An 18872-nucleotide genomic window follows, 5' to 3' on the forward strand; every position below is an offset into this window, starting at 1 on the left:
CCAGATTTATGTAGCAGATGTTGCTCTGTGTCTTGTATTTGCAAGTGAGATCTGCAGTGATTGATGCTGTCTTTTTAAAATCTCCTGCCACAATTCACACATTTTGTAAAAGACAATAACATAAAAATGACCTCTAAACCCAGTAACAGTTAAGAGTCTTGCTCAGGTGATCATTGCTGTCTAAAATCCATAGGTTGTTATTCTCCCTTATCCTTCTGCTTCCATCCAAATACTGAACTGGATATTTCAAAATGCTCTTCCTGTTCAAATTTTCTAGCTGCTCCTTTTAGCCCTTCTCAGGCTTATTAGTGGCTTTCTTTTGGGCATGGGCAGCAAACATGTTCAGGATGAGAACTAAGATGCAGAGAAATGAAGTGAGGAAAAGAAGACAGAACAAGCAATTCAAGGGAAAGAGACATTAAAAGAATTTGGAGTTCATGCTTCTTAAATGCAAGACCTGTTTTTGGTTCAGTGGGCATTCCTGCTTTGTTGTTGCACTTGAATTGTTGGACTGCCCCAGCCTTTGCAGGTCATATACTTGAAATGCAATTGGGCATAAGTCCTACAGCTGCCTGATGTGCTCACACAGCTTTTTACATTGCTTTTAAGGAGTTGAAAGAAGCCTAAGTTACATGTATGCATCTAGAAGTGCCTGTAAGCTTGTAAGCCAGTTTGATATTGAGACTTCAGTGTGGGGATGGGGTGGGGAAGCAAAAGAGACCTCAGAATTCCATCTGGACCATCATATTTAATAACATGTCATTAAAACAGTTATCAGCGGTTAGCATTAGGTGATAATATATTAATGCATGTAGTGTTCAAACAGAGCTTTGTTTCTCAATCTAACTGCAGGATATTCGTGACCCTCTGCAAACTACAGAGAAAATCTCTATCAGTCCATGCAAAGAACACTTATTTTTATCCCCCTCCTTGCTGCTTCTTTTGAGTTCAAGGCTGATTCTTTTATCACACTGGCATTGTTATATAATGATTTTTATTGATTGAATAGGCTGCCACATCTAGTTGGTGCCAGCAGCAGAGTTTGGACAGACAAACCCTCTGTAAGCAAGGGATTTACTATCCAAACCACACTCTGTGTGCAAAACTAAATGTAACAATGGAAATGAAAGGGGGTAAAAAAAACAGGAAGGAGCTGCTCTATGAAGCTTGGCTTATGTCACTTAATAATTTAAACTTTATTTGTATCTTGGAATAAGACTCAGTTATCTGATAAGTTAGCCCATCACCTGAAAGGAGTTCTAGGCCTAAGAAAACATTAAAAAAATCATTGCAGCATGAAAGAATGCCAGGGAAGAAATTTTGCAGCGTTTGCACCTGTATCTGCAAGATATTAAAAGCACTTGTTTGTCTTAAAGGATACCTTCTAAAATAATATCCACTTGGGAGAAAGCAAGAAGAGGAGACAAACCAGAAAATGTGTTGTTTAATCCTCTGCTGCAGCTTGCTCATCTGGTGATGGGTGTCTCATGCCTGTCATGGGTGCTTGTTTGTTCTATGATGTTTTCTAGATGCTTTCACTGTATTAGGTGTCACAGGGAGCAGTAACATCAGCAAGTCATGTGGAGAAAGGATGCAAGAGTGAGAAGGAGATAAAGTGCTTAGTGATTACACTATTTTACCTTGTAATATCTAGCATACTTGCCAGAAAATAAAGTAAAATTGCTTAAGAGTATCTTGTTTTAAACAAAGAAGCAGCGGTTGGATGTGATATAAAAAGTATGTGTCTATTTTTCCTTTGAGGAATGAAATCCTTCTCTCTGTGGAAGCAGAGCTTTTGCTGGCACAAGGTAGTGTGAAGCATCACTCTACATACAGGGACTGTATATTGAGATGAAGAGCACTGGAATTCATAAAATATGGATATCCTCACCTGTTACCATTTCCATTCTTGAAAATTTTAGTAATTATAGTATATTTTTAGTATATTATTCTTATAGTCTTATAATTAATACTTAGTTTATTATCTGAGTAAGAAAGTAGGGAAAAACCTCTAGTCTGAATGAGTGTATCTACACATCTGTCTTAAACTCAGATATGTATGTATCCACTGTATTTCATTGGAGATGCTGAAAGTGGATTCCAAATAAAGAGTTCAATTGTTAAAAAAACCTGCAAACGTGCCTAAGATAAAGGAGTACAAGAACATCAAGCTACAAAGTAATCCACTCACATATCCTGTTGAGCTGGGATTGGATGTACAGTATATATTTCTAAAATATATTAATCTGAGAAAGCAAATTAGAAATTATGTTTCTAGAATGTGTCTGTTTCTAAGATGAGAGCAACTTTCTGATATGAGCAATACTAAATCTCTGTGGAATGCAGGGAGTAAGGTTTATCTTACATTATTTTACTGCATAAGAAGAAAAGTACAGTGTATCTTGTCATCATCTTAGGGAAGATTTATGAGGCCTTCATGCAACATCATTAAGTATATGTGTAACGAAATCCTTAGCAAGTTTAAAACTGGGAGTTTAAAAAAGGTCAATTTTGCAATATGTAATTTAGTCACTGGAATTACCAAGGGACATTTTGTAACATTACTTTACATTTCAGTCAATCACAGGCATAATTGGAGCAAGTTCTTTTGTTTGTTGGCACTGCAATGGAAAAATATATCTGTGGCTGTCTCTAAAGAGAGAAAACTGTGTTCTGCAACACTTTTTCATAGGAGTGTATGTGTGTCATTGTAAAACAATTACAACTCCCTGTCATTTGCTAGTAGTAAGTCTGCACCCATCTATCTTGTAAATATGGTTGGGTAAAAAATCTGATGAGTGAGCGAGCCTCCTTGCAAATTAAAACTGGCTTAGGATCTTACCAAGGCCATTTCATTCTTCAGCATCCTTTGCAGAGCTTTTCAGTCTATCACCTTCTTTCCAACATTAGACCTCTAATCCTTAAGGTCTGGTAAGCTGGGAGTTCTGAATGGGGAGGTTAATGTGCATCACTTCAAGAAATCCTTCTTCTCAGTGATTGAAAATACCAATTTCCATTCTGTGATCTGTCAAGTGTGTGAGCAAAGAAGTCTTTGCTCCCTGGTCTGACTATATATCCTGAAATGAAAAAGCCAAAAATAGCTAGTTCTCCATCAAATTTTCTCAGCTAAAGCCCATTTTTCTGTAGGCTGTAAAGCATCCTGCTGTTTCTTCCAAGGTTTCACAGCTTTTGGTCATAGTCAAATTCAACCAATAAGTGATTATGCAAATTAACCCTGAAAAATTATTTTCTTAGCACAGGAGAGTGAAAAGATGGTTTGAATTCCTTAACAGCTTTAGGGCATTAAGTACAAAGGACAAATTTTTTGGCAAATGCCATGATAAACAAAAATATTTATCTGAAAAGGATAAAGGATTGTTGAAGTGTTTCCTAATGTGTGTCTAGCCTTTCACCAGGAATCTTAGTTGTTAATCAGGAAGCTATCATATCTTAAACTGAGAAGAATGGAAGCCATGGCATTGCAAGCTCATAGCTGAAAATTAGACATTAAAAGCTGCTGGGAAGGAGAAGCATGGTAGAATGAATTATATATTACAAACTAGGTTCAAGGCAGCTAGAGACAGATTCCTGGAAATTATCTGAAGTTGCTAGTCCTTGCTTATCGTGTAGTATTTTTGATTTTTTCATTAAGAACTCACCATTAATTTACATTTTGAAGAAGCTTGATATTGGCAATGTGCTTCACATTTATTTTTCTTTATTTTTGGTTTTTCATGCCAGGAATACAAGGTGTTGTGGAAGCTTATCAGAGTTGCCTTCCCAAGCTGCAGCTGTACGGACCAACAAACATTGCTCCCATCATCCAGAAAGTGGCAAAATCTGCATCAGAGGAGACCAACACCAAGGAGGCCTCGGTAAGGGGAAAAAAAAGCTGTGTTTGCATTTTTTTTCTTGCCTTATGATGGATCTCTTGTAGGCCATCCAAACAAGGTCTTTTAATGCAGATTGTGCCTTCACAGTTTTTATTAACTGCCTTCACAGAAGGCAGCTTAAACCTGTGTCAGCTGGAACAGAGTATCCAGTCTTTCTAGATTTGATTGTCATGGCTTTAAACTCCTTTCCACTGATCTATTTCCTGCTTTTAGGGCCGTTTCATTGTAGCATACCCAGTTCTTCACTGTGGAAACAGAAACGGCACTACTAAAGTTACAAAAATTGAGCATTGAAGTCCTAAAAGTCTTGGTTGTACCAGGAGATTAATTCAAATGATTCCTTACTCAGACTACCCAATTTCATGTCTCGGGCACAGGCTGTACTAAAATTTTTCTAGTTCACCTAGGAAACTTTTCCAACTCTTCATTTGAAAACTGTAAGGATACAGTTTTCAGCTTGTTATTAATGATGAAGTAATTTGTGCCTTTCAGAAATTGGAAGACAAATATGTTAGCCTGCACCTGATAAAAACCCCAGGACAGATTTCTTGGGCTAAAAGACTTACATATAAATAATGTTTTAAATGTACACCCTTGAGATGCATTAAGTTTATTTTGATCCTACCTTGAAGACAGAATGGGAGAAAGGGAGAGCAAGAGAAATGGAGGGAATATGTGAGCGAGTAGATCTGAGCCATTTACAAGAGCACTGCTGTAAAGGAATAAAGGATGTAAGAGAGACACTGGGTACTGCAGCATGAAAAGTGCCTAAGCACAGAACAGAATAGAGCTGTGCATTGGCATGTGCCTCATCACCTGGCCTAGAGCCTTCTCTATGCTTTCTTCATGTGCTGGGCTTTTTAAAGTCCTATTAGGGCAGCAGTTATGAAATATTTCTGTTCATGAGTCTGGGCTTGTGACTGATATTTACAAGAGCATGCAGTGACAGAACGAAGGGTAATGGCTTCAAACTGAAAGGGGACAACTTTATATTAGGTATTAAGAAAAAACTCTTTACTGTGAGAGTGGTGAGACACTGGAACAGGTTGCCTAGAAAAGCTAAGATTACCCCATCCCTGGAAGCGTTCAAGGACAGGCTAGATGGAGCTCTGAGCAACCTGGTATCTGAAAAACAATTTATAGTATGAATGTTCAAGATGTTTTCTCCCTGCATGTTTTGTTTTATTTGTGGCAGGACAAGAGGATAGGAACACTTTTAAGTTTATACCGCTGTATATACATAATATTATTAATGTATACTGCGTTGGTATTGCTCATGCAAAATGACCAAATCCTATGATTTGTTCATTTTTCCTATTAATGCACTATAAATTTCTTATAAATGACTCCAGCTGCCCAACAATTAATAAAGGGTCCAAGTAAGGGCCACTCTTCACTATTACCAAGTGAAGATATGTCATAGCTCATGATCCCAGTTCAGTGGGCTTTGGAGATTTAGGAGAGAAACGACAAGCTCACCAAGTTGCTTGCTGTCCACTAGAGAATGAGAAAACCTCTCTTTGGGGCTCTGTATGAAGAATATGAAGATGGATGTATTCCTGCCTTGCTCTCCTCAGGGATCCCATTACCCTGCAGAAGAGAAATTAGTAGCTGAGGAACTTGCAATGGGAAATTCTGTATAGACAGTATAAAGGTTCTTTTCTCTTTAAAAAGGTCCATGAGTGAGTTACCAGAAACACTTTTATATTTTTTAACTTAATAGGTTAAGCAGCTTTGGACTATTAACAAATGACATAATTTTTCACTTCTTGTCCAACTTCAGCAATACTTCATCCTGCTGATCCTGACGGATGGCGTCATCACAGACATGGCTGACACCAGAGAGGCCATCGTCCACGCCTCCCACCTCCCCATGTCAGTCATCATCGTCGGGGTGGGCAACGCTGATTTTAGTGACATGCAGATGCTGGACGGTGATGACGGCATCCTGAGGTCTCCCAAGGGCGAGCCTGTGCTTCGAGACATTGTCCAGTTTGTGCCATTTAGGAACTTCAAACATGTAAGCTGGCTTTTCCATCCTTGCCACAGAAGGGTGAATGGGTACAGTGAATTATTCATGAGTCTGGGCTTAACTTTGCATATGCATGAAGTGTTGAGTAAGTCCGTGGCATTATTGTGTCAGAAATAGTGAAAAAAAAGGAATCAGAATGTGCTCCATTAGTGAGTTGGTGAGGGTGGGAAAGGAAGAGATGAGACACAATCGCTGTGTTTTTTGTAGTGCCAGTCCTTGCTTCCACTTTCTGCCTGATTTAATTTGGTGACTTTCCCTGCCTTATATTTCATAGTGTCTGTTTTCCAGTCTCTTTTGCATCTGTTCTATTACGACTACTGCATTCTGCTTTCCAGTCCTTCATTTCCACAGGCAGATGAAATGGCTTTGAATTTGTCTTCACAGTGTTCCCCAGAAGGCTGTTTCTTTATTGAGATTTGGTCCCTGAGCTCTCAAATGCAGGATAATCCACCCACAGCATCCTGGTTGCCTCGAAACCCTTTCCCAATTCTGTACAAGAACACAGGCATGAAAGTGGCATTATTGAGAGCTTGCCTCTGCCCTCAGCCAGCTGTTCCTGACTGAGGCCAGTGTGGTGTAGAAGACACTCTGTAGGAAAGAAAGGAACAGCATTAAGTTGCCAAATCTAAAGTAAAGCTTTGGTCATGAACTTTTCTTCTCAGTCACCTGTCCTACACTGTACCATCTGTTCCAGGGACTTTTCAGCAGCAGGGTAGGCACAGCATTCACCAGCAGAAGGGGCTTTCCACACCCAGAGGGGTTTTTCAGAGCTCTTTTACTCCATATGGAGACATTCATTGTGTTCCTCTGCAATGCTGATCCCATCCCTTTTCTTCCCTTTTTCCATCTTTCTCTCCCTTCTTTCCTCTCACTTCTATTACATTTATTTGGTTCTCAAGGCTGTTTTTTTGCTCTGTCTAGGAAGGATAGCCTCCGTATTTGATTTGAGAATTTCTTTACCTCAGAGCACAACTGACTCATTCTCCACATGAGATTGCTCTTTTCAATCTGCTCCCATAACCTAGAGATCCTTAGATTTGGCCATGTCACAGCCAAGTTCTCAACTCTGGGCTGGTTTTGATCTGCATATGGGTTCGCACTGCTTACCTTTCTTTTTTAATTTAGCTTCTCTTTTAGTTTTTCTGGGATTTTTGTCACCACATGAGCTTTTTTTTCTGTTTGCTACTTCCAAAATACCTTAATTTTACTCTTTACAAGGGTTGTTCTTTTTTTTCTCATTTCAAAATGCAACTTTGCAATATTTGCCTTAGATCTAGACACACTCCTTACTTTCACAAACTCTGCTGAGGAGCAAGAGGAACAAACTTTTTCCTCTTTTCCTTCTAGCTTTATGTAAGCCATGAATACACACAGGAGGGAAAACTCACCGTATGCTATTAGTTTGGTGCCACCATGCCAAATAGCTGCAGATTGTCTGAGTTGCAGACAAACACATTTCTGTACTGACAGGGGCACACAGCCACCTACCTGCTGAATCAAAGTATGAGTACAACCACCTCAGAGCTCGTGATTCCTTCAACACATAATCACAAGTGTGTAGTGCTGCACTGTAGTCATTGGAAAAGTGTCCAGAGTTGAGTTATTTATGGGCTAGTGGGAGAGATACTTTTAATTAGGTGAAAACATGTTTCTGCAAGGAACTGGCAAAGCCAGCTACATTTGTTATTTTTAGTTTCACTCTGGTTTTTATAATGAAGCAAAAATCATCCTGGATTTAGTAGATTAATGCTGACAGTTGCAGTTCTGGGCTCTAAATATATTGTTCCCCTGGCGTTAACTTGTGACTGGATCTGTGGCATTGTTATTGCCAGCACTGGTCAAATGACAAGAATATATTCTTTTTAGCTGATTTAGATTAACTTCCCCAGTATCGGGAGAGGAATGCAATCTTTATGTATTCTTTTTGTTAAATAGTGATATTTTTCTCCCTCTTTCAGTAGCAAAGATAATACAGGTATAGAGATAGATTTGTATTTGCTTTATCAGAAAAGTTAATATATCTCATGCAACCTGATATTTAGTCTGTTTATTGTGATCTTTCAGCTTTTCAACAAATGTCAGTGTAATGGATGAGTGCTTATAAAAATAGTCACTTCTGGTTGAATTTCTTTAATGTCATATCCCAAATAATCTCTCTTTCTCAACAAAGTGACATTCACATCTGCCTTGCTTATTTAGCCCTAACAAAAGACCATATATCAGCTAGTGCAATAATTTTTCATGGGAGAAATGAGTGTGATATTTTGATTCAAATTTATTTTTCCTGACAGAGGAAATGCACATTTAACACATTCGGGAGATTTTCGTCAGATCAGTTCTGACCGAACACAAGAATTTACATACATCGGCATACTACTTTTGACAATTTTAAGCAAAATACATGTTTAGGTAAAAATCCCATTCCTTTTGTCAATGTAGCTTGTGTTAATTTATTAAATAGGAAAAAAAGTTGAAAGATCTCTCTAGAAAGATTAAAAATCAAGTTTTGGAATGTTTATAGGTTTTTCTGATACATAAGTATTTATTTATTCCTAAATCCATATTATATCTATTAATGACAGAAGAAGAGAAGAAAATGTTATGCGTAAGCATTTATTTTTTTGTTTTGCTGGAAGAGTAAACCAAAATTCCCTTGGAGTCAACCCAAGCAATATTTTTTTTTCATTACTTGTATTCTCAGGTCAGCTTGGAGCTCAAAATCTCATATCTATCCAAAGAGATCAAAAATAATCTGTGCAAAACCTTCCCCTTTGAGAAAATGGAAGGGGGGAGAAGGAAGTTGTAAAAATAACCCATAGAACAAATCCCTTTTATTTTATAAGTTTGACTTCAGAGAAGATTCTGAGCCTGCACAGCACTCACACAGGCATTTAACACCTTTCAAACAGTTATTCACATACCTAAAATCTTATACCCACATCAATGTTTTACTGGCTTAAGAGTCAGTGTAGACAGCAGGCTCTATTATAGGGGTTTAATCTCCTACGCAATACAGTGCAGCAGAAGTACTTCAGTAAAACATCTAAGCTCTCTCTTTCTCCTTAAGGAATATCTTTGAAGCCATCAAAATAATAATAGCAACTGTAATGACTATTGGCAAATCCTGTAGTTGTAGAGGCTTGATAAAATCAAGGTAACCATTAACACTTAAAACATGTCCCATTTTATATTGGGTGACATATGTCATTTGCTAAAGGGGAACATAACAAACAAAGGAAACATATTTTTCCTGAATCCACATGACATTTTTTCTCTCTATAATCATCACCACCCCAGTAATGTGAGTGTCCTTCACCTGAAACTGTACAACAGTGATGCTCCCTCACTGAAACGCAGTTGAAGAAAATCACCTGCCTTAATGCATTCATAGATATATTTTAAGAAATGAAATTTTCTGCCTTTGGGATGTATGATATATTTACTGGGCACAAATCTGATGCCACAGGTAGATTGTATTCCATTCTGCACTGTATTTAATCACAAAGGTTAACAGCTGTGACTTAATAACACATCATAGAGTATGGAAAGCACAGCTCATAACCACTGCAAGCAGCAATGTTTTGCACTATGCATTGTAGTTAAAGGTTAAGCATTGTGAAGCTGTAGAACTGAATCAACAGTCATTGGTAATACACAACAATTATGGAATCACAGGGGATTATTTTCCTCCTGCTGACTGATCTGACTGTTGTGTATCAGCTATCAAATGATAACTATTCATCTTGAGGTGCTTATTGCTAGACTGCTCTTCAAGCAGTCAAGAAAATGTTACAGTAAAACATTAATTTAATGTCCCATCTGTGGTAAAGACCCAGCAAAGGCAATCTTTACACAACACGGATGAACTGGGTCTGTGTTTTAGCTTAGAAGTTACTGAGTATAATTCTCACTAATGAAAATGCTGCTTTGCACCATCTGATCTGGAAATTAGAGTGCTTTACCATCACAAAAAATTATGTAAGGTACAGGTGGTCCAAATCATCAGAGAGGAAACCAACCCCAAGCCTGTTTTTGGGACGTTCCCTGCTAGAAAGAGCCCCAGGACCAAGAGACATCATTGGCATGATGAATCTCAGTAAAGCAACAGCTGCCCATGCTCAGACTGAAGTACTGGTCAAGCCAGCTATCCCAGGACAACCCTGCATGGAGCACATGTTGCCTGTGAGCTTGTGGGCACAGTAAATGTTTTTGCCTAAACCTCAATGAAAGGTTTTTCAGTTGAGGACTCCTGAAGTGGCAGTGATTCAGCTGCATCTGAGCCCTGCCAGAGCCTGTCCTGAAGGGCTGACCCTTCGTTCAGGAGGAATGGATGTGGCTTCAGAAGAGAGAAGTGGCAGAGGGAGGATGATGCACAGCAGTGAGTGCTGTTGGCCCAAAGTTCAGAACATGTGAACTACACAGATCCAGAGAAGCTGATGCCAATGCTCCTGCCCAGCATTTTTAAAGACAGAGCAGACTAAAGTCTCCAGATTGCTACAGCTTATGTGTGTAGTGCTGGCTCAGGGCTCTTCCCCCACTCCCTGTTTTTACCTCTGCACAGGGTTGTATTTTTGGTAAGACAGCACAGAGGTAGGCTAAGGTATGTACAAGCTTTTACACACTGGGAAGGATTGATGCAGTAATATTCAATAGTATTGTAGAAATCAGCCATTTGTGTGATTCCAAATGGCTGATTATTTTAGCTGGAACTAGACGAACTTTAAGGTCCCTTCAAACCCAAATCATTTCATGATTCTATAAAACAGGTTTAGGCAAGAATAGGGCAATTCTGGAAAACCATGCATTTCCATTTTCAGGATTAAAGTGAATGGGTTCTGTTACTGTGTAACACCTTAGAACGCTTGCTGCACTGTCACATAAAGTATGCTCTATGCTTTGCCAGTTTGTTCATACAGAAATGTTCCAAGCTTTTTTGGGTGCACAAATATTTTGGTATAAATGTCACAGTAGGGAAATACCAGTTAATTTAATTTCTTACTGATCCTATACGTGAATCAAAATACAAAAACACAGGGAAGAAAAACCCAACTGTTTCTGACTTTGCCAGCATTATCCTTGTATTTGCAGTATTATAATATTTGATACTAGAATTCCTAATAGCCTGGAGTTTTCTTCAGTCTTAGATTAGCATGCCTACAAATAGATTACCATTTACAATTTATGTAAACCAAATTTTAAGACTCTGTGAGGATAAGGATGCCACTCCATGAAAAAGAGTAGGTTAAAAAATAGCCAATATAACTACTTTGTGACCTGGTAGTTTTGCAACTTGGCTGATAACACTACAGACAGGGAGGAGGAAAGTGTTCATTAATTTGGGAAAAAGTACTTGGTGTGCAGAAGAAATATGATCCAGCCACCGGTTGAGTTCCCATGCATCGTCTGAGATGCAGTCTGCACTCTCTGGAGATAAATACATCAATTTAAACCTCACAAAATGACATTTAAGTGTTTGCATTTTTACTGCATTTTTGTGGTGCGCTCAAAGGGAACATGGCCAAGAAGGCTGGCTCTGGAAGACTTGGAACCAGCTCTACCCAAACACTTAGAAACAAGAAAATCCAAAACATGGGGCAAGAGAGTGCATGGGAGAATGAGTCTAGCTTTGTCACTGCTGACTTCAAAGGCTGAGGAATATCCATGCAGCACACACAGTTAATGGTTGCTCTCAAAACATCCACAGGCCTCTCTGCTTAAAATGAAGCATTATCAGGGTGTGAGGCAGCAATTCTGTGTGGTTGATGGAGGGCAGGGTTTCTCACTGCACTGAAGGGGAGCCTTCCTCCCTGCCTGGGGAAAGCCAGTGGCCATCTCTGTATCTGTCCCTACCTTTCAGGATCATCAGTTCTTAGTCTGGTGGATACTTGCCATTTTTACATTGCAGGAAGAGCTTTAAAGCCTCCACCAAGCCTAGGATCGAAGCTTTCTTGTAACCATGGTTTAATTCCAATAGACACAAAGTATTTTTTACTGACTTAAAAACTTTCCCAGCCATTTAAACACCATGCCAGATTCTGAGGAGCAGAATGGGGATGAAGGCCTCCCTTTCACAGTGTTGTCCATTCATGTTCACCTTGGAGCTCAGAACACTGATGAATGAAGTCTTTGCAGCTTTTTATTGTGATATGGGGCTCTCCCAGAGTGCAGGGAAGTTCAGTTACCCTGAACTTAAAATAGTCCAAATGGACCTGAAGTCACACAGAGCATTTTTGGCTTTAGTATACTTTGAGGCAGCTACAGCTCCATACCTAAACTGCCTCATAAAATGAGTTTCCAGCAATAGTGTGATTCACTTTAAGTCTTTTTTGCCTTCCATCTCTGTACCATACTTCCTCCCTTGATCTCATGGCACCAATGCCTCTAAAACCCATGGCACTTCTAGCAGAGAGCCAGGTTAATGCTTGTGTTTTCTACCATTTTCTGCAGGCATCCCCAGCTGCTCTAGCAAAAAGCGTTTTGGCTGAAGTTCCAAACCAAGTCGTGGACTATTACAATGGCAAAGGGATAAAACCAAAATGTATGTCAGAGTACGAGTCTTCCAGGACACTAGCTCCATGAACCTGCCTGCACTCTTTTGCAAAATTTAAAAAGAGAAATGCTACTGTCTACAACTACTGTATTTAAAAAATGAAACAAAAAAAATAGCACGTTTTGGTGATTTTTAACTAAAATACTTTTTTTTTTTTTTTTTTGCATGTGTAGCCTAAAGGCTTAAATCTGTTAAGCGGTTGTATTGTTGAAAACTTTTTATGAGAAAAAAAATCCAGAAAAAAAGTGAACTCTTTACATTACAGCATGTTGCCTTGAAATAAAAAGTTATCTGTATCTGGTTTTTATACAGGTTTGTTGAAATTTTGCTAAATTTCTTATATTTACACTGTAAAGCATTTTGAAATATTTATTGAGAGTCGATAGCCAAAATGTCTTTGGTTTAATCTGCTATGAACTAAGAGATTTTTCAAAATGGCAGATGCATGAACTGTATTTTGCATGTTTAAAATAAAAACAACACAGTTTTGCAGTTGTCTTTATTTCTCTCTCTGCCACAAAGCTGCCTGCTTTCAATTTCCATATTCCAAGGGAAGGGTAATAAAGTGTTTCAAGAGATACCCGACCTGAAGCATGGGCATTTCTAATGTTAGCACCTCATAACATGGACACCCAAACAACCCCACTCAATCTGCGTAGTAGTAACTTTTCAAAAGCCTGAAAAATCCAGCTGTTACAAAGTGTTCAGACCATAGCTGTAAAGAGATCTGGCTTGGAGAGCATGATCCATCAGGACTGCATGTCTTAAAACATGCCAACTTAATCCAAACAGTCTGGCTGGCTTTCAAACAGGATGCATTTTGGCTATCCAATTTTATAACCTCTTCTGTTTGGGAATTCTTATTTTGTTTCATTTGTGTTTTTAAATCTCACATGCAGTATTCAACTCTGTGTGGCACATTTTCCAAATGAAATTTTGCACGGCCTGATTTTGTGACAAGCAGTTATTTGTAACTTCATCCTCACACAGATCACCTGTGTGTGGTCAAACAGTTTTTTACCAAAAGAATATTGAAGCCACTTTTTTTTTTTAAATAAAAGAGGACACACAAGAACAGAATGGTGGTGGATTGCACTTTCCATTGAAATATTTATGTATGTAAGTGAAGAAATTAGATTAATATTTTTTGTGTTTGAAGGATGTGACTTGTTAAAAACTGAGGAGAAAATTTGACAAAAAATTATCTATGTGAGATTGTCCAAAAGGCACAACTTTAGATGAGTTGTACTCCCACTGAATTTAAAACATTCTTGTTGCTAGTTCCTGAAGAAGCTGTTTAGGGCCAGTGCTGAATGTTTTGGAAACCATCCCTTGTAAGCAAGGGGTTTTGGTTAAGAAATACATATTTTTAAATATGTATTTAGGCAGGTAACGTTGTAGTCAAGCTCCCTGATTCTCCTTTAGAGGTAACTTTGATAGGATCAGCTTTGATTGATGATTTTGTACTCTTAAATGAAGGCAGTGGGATAGCCAAGATGCATGGGGCTGCCTTCCCAGCACATTCAGTTCTGCCCCATTTCTATCCTGCAGTGCCATCATTCACATTCACACTTGCTTGTAAGGATTTCTTCAGCTGATCAGATACTGAGCAGCAGCCAGTATTACTTGGTCATGAGTATAAATTGTCTGGAGATGTCCAAACTGATAAATCTCAAATCCACATTTCCATGTAATGGTTGACACTTCATTTGAGAGCTTACCCTGTCAGGCTGCCCATCTCTCCCTCTGTGGGTGTATTTCATCTGGAAGCTACTGTGATCTCCCCTTACATGTCAAAACCATTCTGCCAATTACTCTTAATTCTTATATACAACACCTCTAGTTTCATATTCCCACTTCCCCCCTATTTTTTTTCCTTCCCTATTCTCAGGAGGAGCATTTTCTAGCTGTTAAAGCACAAGACTGAAAAAAATCAATGACTCCGTGTTCTTTCCTCCTCCAGTATCTCATTTTGTTTTCTTGCCCAAGATTTTTCAATGTTCTGCACCTCAGATTCCTCCTCTGTAAAATGAAGGTCACTGTCATGTATCATAAATATCTCACAGTAGTACTGGGGAACATTATTACTTGAAAAGTGATTTGAGATCCTTCCTCAGAGGCATGATGGTGCTCTCACCATGTAAAGAGTATTACATTACCCTGGGACCTGCATTAAGGGATGTCATGTACAGTTGAGAAGAAGTTCAGCCCTTTCTTTATCACTTGCCAGACTGAATAAAAGAAAGCTTTCAGCAAGAAAAATTAGGAATCGGATAAATTGTTGTTCTGGTACTTGTGATCTTTGACTAAACTAATTTTTGAAATGTTTATGGTTACACAGAATTGGGCAGTTACAGCTCTTCATTTCCAGAGGTGTTACAAGGTGCTTCTATAATGTGGCATCACGTAAAATGATCAACAGGCTATTGTATGCTGAGCTATATAAACCATCTGTCACTTTCATGTGTGTACATGGTCTATATAAGTGTCTTTAGAACCCCAGCTGCTGCAGATCTTTCTGTTTACTTCACATAATCCGGATTATAAATGCTCCCTACTTAAAAACAAATCACTATCAGTGGTTGATATGTCAGCAATGCTGTAGCAGCCCTCAAGTACTTGGAAAGATACCTGCATGGTATTGAAAAATCAATTGGAAATCTCCTTCAGAAGGTACAGATCTCAGCATGTACGACAAACACGAAACAGTGTGGTGAGCTGGTGTAGGACGCACAGAAGACAAAACTGGCCATATGGTAAAAGCTTTCTAATGAGGCTTTGGATGTTATTCTCATTGCTCCAAGCTACTCTCTGCAATAAAATACTGTGGACTTTGTGCAGGGTAACCTCATTAAATGTATGAATATATCTCTGAAATGGGATTTTTTTCTCCTGTTTTATCTACTTAGGGTTTTAGCAAGGCCATTCTGCCTTTAGGCTGAACTGCCATCAATTTCTCCTGCAGATTTTTTATGCAAATTCAAACTTCTACTGCCTTTTGATGGATCATTTTAAATTCTGAAAAGTGCTTTCAAATAAATTACATCTTGTCCTTCTGAGATAACAAGTGATCTAAAATATATTCTCTGCCAACCACAACCCTGCCTTTCTTTTTATCTCAAATCCAATTCAAAAACCAAAAAAGTCATAGAAAACTCCTATTAGCCCAAAATACATTAACACCTATAATTCTTGAGCCAGATACTGGGTTAAGTTGCATTTTTAGTTTGTAGGGGAAACTAAATCCACAAGAGATTTGGAAAAAAACACTAATACGCTAAGCACTAAGTTAAGTGCTTATTACCCTAAGGTAAAACCTTTCCATATAAAGATTTTACCAGAATGAACAATATAGTGTTCTCTTTTTTTTTTTTTTTTTTTTGGTTGGTTGATTTTTGGTTCGTTGTTTTTTTGAGGTTTTGGTTTGGTTTGGGTTTGGTTTTGGTGGGTTTTTTTGGTTTTTTTTTTTTTTTTGTTTGTTTTTTTTTTTTTTTTTTTTTTTTTGGGGTGTTTTTTGGGAAGAATGAGCTGGAAGATTCCTAGGATAAGTTTACACTTTTCATATTTTTTTTTCTTTTATTTACAGAAAGTGCCATTTTTGCCACAAAAAATAAAAAACTATAGCACCACCTGTCCTCCTTCACACAGAGGTCTTATTTGTATCTGCAGTCCTGAGCTGAGAAACTGCACTATACCAGAGACAACTTCAGCACTTAGAGAGCTGTATGAATGATAATTGTCAGCCCAGCTGCACGTTTGCTTGCAGCATTCACTGCAAACCATCAGCTGGCTGCACTCCCAGTCCCTCTTTTATTGTTTTTTCCAATTTCATTGCAAAGTTGGAGAGATCCTCCAAACTGATCAGGTGAAACCCAGGTGACCTCTCCTGTGAAGGTTGACAGTTCAAAAGTTGTTGCAGTTCAGTGGGTGCCCTGCAGCTGGGCCCCACAGATAGGAATGTCCGAATGACCCTTAACCTTAGCTAGACCCCATTGGCTGAGTGCCAGATAGCTCCAGCCCCCCTAGACCCAGACCTAGATAAAAAACCTTCCCGCCATTGTTCGGTCTCTTTTCCTGCATACCACCAGAGAATAAACACCTGGAAAACGAGCCTCTCTCTCCTGGTTTCTGTGGCACTGCTCCTCTGAAGTCCCCAAGGCTGAGCTAGCAGAACAGTTTGGGGGGGGCTGAAAGAGGGCTCTGCCGCAAAAAGTGGTTTCCACATCCTGCAGTTCCGACGACTACCCAAGGCAGCAGACTGGTGGGACAGCTTTTTGTAACGGGTGCCCTTCCTTTCCTCCAAAAAAAGTGGCAGCCATTTCCACTGCTGTGCAGAAAGCCTTCTATTGCTGTGTTCAGGAGGCACTTGAACTCTTGTCCCACTGATTAGAGCAGGCAGTTTGCCGTCTGATTGCATTCAGAGCTGTTCATGCCTCTTTAGCACCATGACAAGCTGCATGCAACTAAAAAAAACAAAGAAAAAAAAAAACTAACAAAAAGAAAGGTTGATTTTGCATCATGATTAAAAAAAGGGAAAAGTACAGAACTGAAACTTTTCTCTCAAAAATCTGTGCCCCCATGTATTACTTCCAAGTTCCTGGTGCAGGAAATCCTGTGTCACCTCAGCTGTGCAGGATGCTACATGAGAAAAGCATCCTGCTGTGGCAACAAGGGTCATTAGGATCAAGGGAGCCCTCTTTTCTGGCTGGGAACATCTGCCATGGCTTGGGATGTTACTTGATCTTGCAATATGCCTTGATTCCAGATCTCTAAAATGGGGGCAAATAGAATTCTGCTACTTCTTGGGGACTTTTGGTCGGGTTAGCACCACTGTAGGGTTGCCACAGTGCTCAGAAATTGGGGCACAACATCTTTATCATTTTTAGACCCTTTATTTCTCCTGCTATAAAGGTCTCTGTCAGAGCAGCAGCATAAGCTACCAATGGACCCCATTAGAAAACACATTTCTATGAAATTTAGCAACATCCCTGATGCTGTTCTTGATGCCAGGGAGCAAGCAAAAAGATGCAGTGATCGCTGTGATAGCAGAGATGACTGCCCAGCTTCAGAGAGGGAATGTCAGTTGGACTGTAAACTTGGGAGATGCACTTCTGGACACACTACGTGGCTACTTCTTAAAAGGACAAGAAGTAAATTCGGGACAAGGAATGTGTGTGAAAGCTGCTGGTAAGTTTCTGGATCACAGGTTTGGGTGTGAACACCAAAATAGCCCAGTTACACGCCTCAAGTGCAACACCCCCCCACACACATACCAAAGTGGGGGAGAAGATGGAGTAATGGGGTAAAGAAAAACAAGGACAGATTCCAGTTGACCATGCTGAAAGCTCATGTGTCTTTACAAAAAGGGATTTCTTCTGAAACCAGAAGGGAATCTTGGGTGCATACACCTTCGCTATCCTAACGAGTGCACTTTTAGCTGTACTGGTTCCCAGCCCAGAAAAGGGAAAAAAGGAGTCAATCGTGAATACTGATGAAAGCCAGACCACACCACAGCCAGAGTGTCACAGGTACCATCTCTGTGTCAGGCTGCCCAGAACCCTCTGCCTTGCCCACCCATTTTAATTTTATCAGGAGCTTCCCCTGGTTACACTATTAAATACTCTTCCCATGAATGCTTCCGCTGTCACAGGGCGCAGCCACTCGCTGGGAGCACACAGTCATAGGGTGCTGGGATCGTTCAGGGTGGGAAAGGCCTCTGAGAGCATCCATTCCACCATTATGCCAGCAGTGCCAGGGCCATCACACCACCCCGTCCTTAAGTGCCACATCTGCATGTTTTGGGGAACACTCCAGGGACAGTGATCCCACCGCTTTCCCTGGGCAGCCTATTCCAATGCTTAAACCACCTTTTCCGAGAAGAAATTTCCCCAATATCCGATCCAAACTGCCTCTGGCACGACTCGAGGCCTTTTCCTCTCGTCCAGTCACTCCTGCGTGGAAGCAAAGCCCTGAAGTGGTTAAGCCCCGCACCCCGAGGAAGTTTGACACAGCAGAGTCGCTTCTTCCCAGACACCAGCACACCACCGAGGGCACCTGCTCAACACCTGTAGGAAGGTTTTGACTCCATTGTCCCGCAACCCTGTGTGCCTGGGGGGTGCTTGCCAGCGATAAAACCCACGAGCCGCTGGCATTTTCCCGTTTTAGACACGCGTGTGGTGGATTTCAATGCAGGCAGAGGAGCGATGGCAGGAATGGAAGGGCTGCGGGGGGAAGGGGCCCGTGGCTATTTCTGCACGCCCTGGCCCCTGGGTGAGGCATTCCCCCCGGGCCAGAGAAGCTCCATCGGCCATAGGTGCTGCAGCCCACGCCCACGACTTTGGGGTGATTCGGGAGGTTTTTTGGTCACTCTTGAGCTCGCCGCCCGCGAGGCGGAACT

The 18872-nt window shown here is 40.1% G+C and overlaps 1 protein-coding gene across 2 annotated transcripts in view; it reads left to right on the top strand.

Moving 5' to 3' along the window:
* CPNE4 (copine 4) overlaps positions 1 to 12977 on the top strand; it is a 225974-nt gene extending 212997 nt beyond the window's left edge. For both annotated transcript variants that reach the window (XM_068205258.1, XM_068205268.1), the window contains 3 exons: positions 3742 to 3875; positions 5677 to 5913; positions 12373 to 12977. In XM_068205258.1, coding sequence (XP_068061359.1) covers positions 3742 to 3875; positions 5677 to 5913; positions 12373 to 12504 — 503 coding nt within the window. In that variant the 3' untranslated portion in view covers positions 12505 to 12977. The remainder of the gene's footprint in view (positions 1 to 3741; positions 3876 to 5676; positions 5914 to 12372) is intronic.
* Positions 12978 to 18872: the final 5895 nt, after the last annotated feature.

This window comes from Anomalospiza imberbis, chromosome 1 (assembly GCF_031753505.1).
Source record: "Anomalospiza imberbis isolate Cuckoo-Finch-1a 21T00152 chromosome 1, ASM3175350v1, whole genome shotgun sequence".
NCBI lineage: Eukaryota > Metazoa > Chordata > Aves > Passeriformes > Viduidae > Anomalospiza > Anomalospiza imberbis.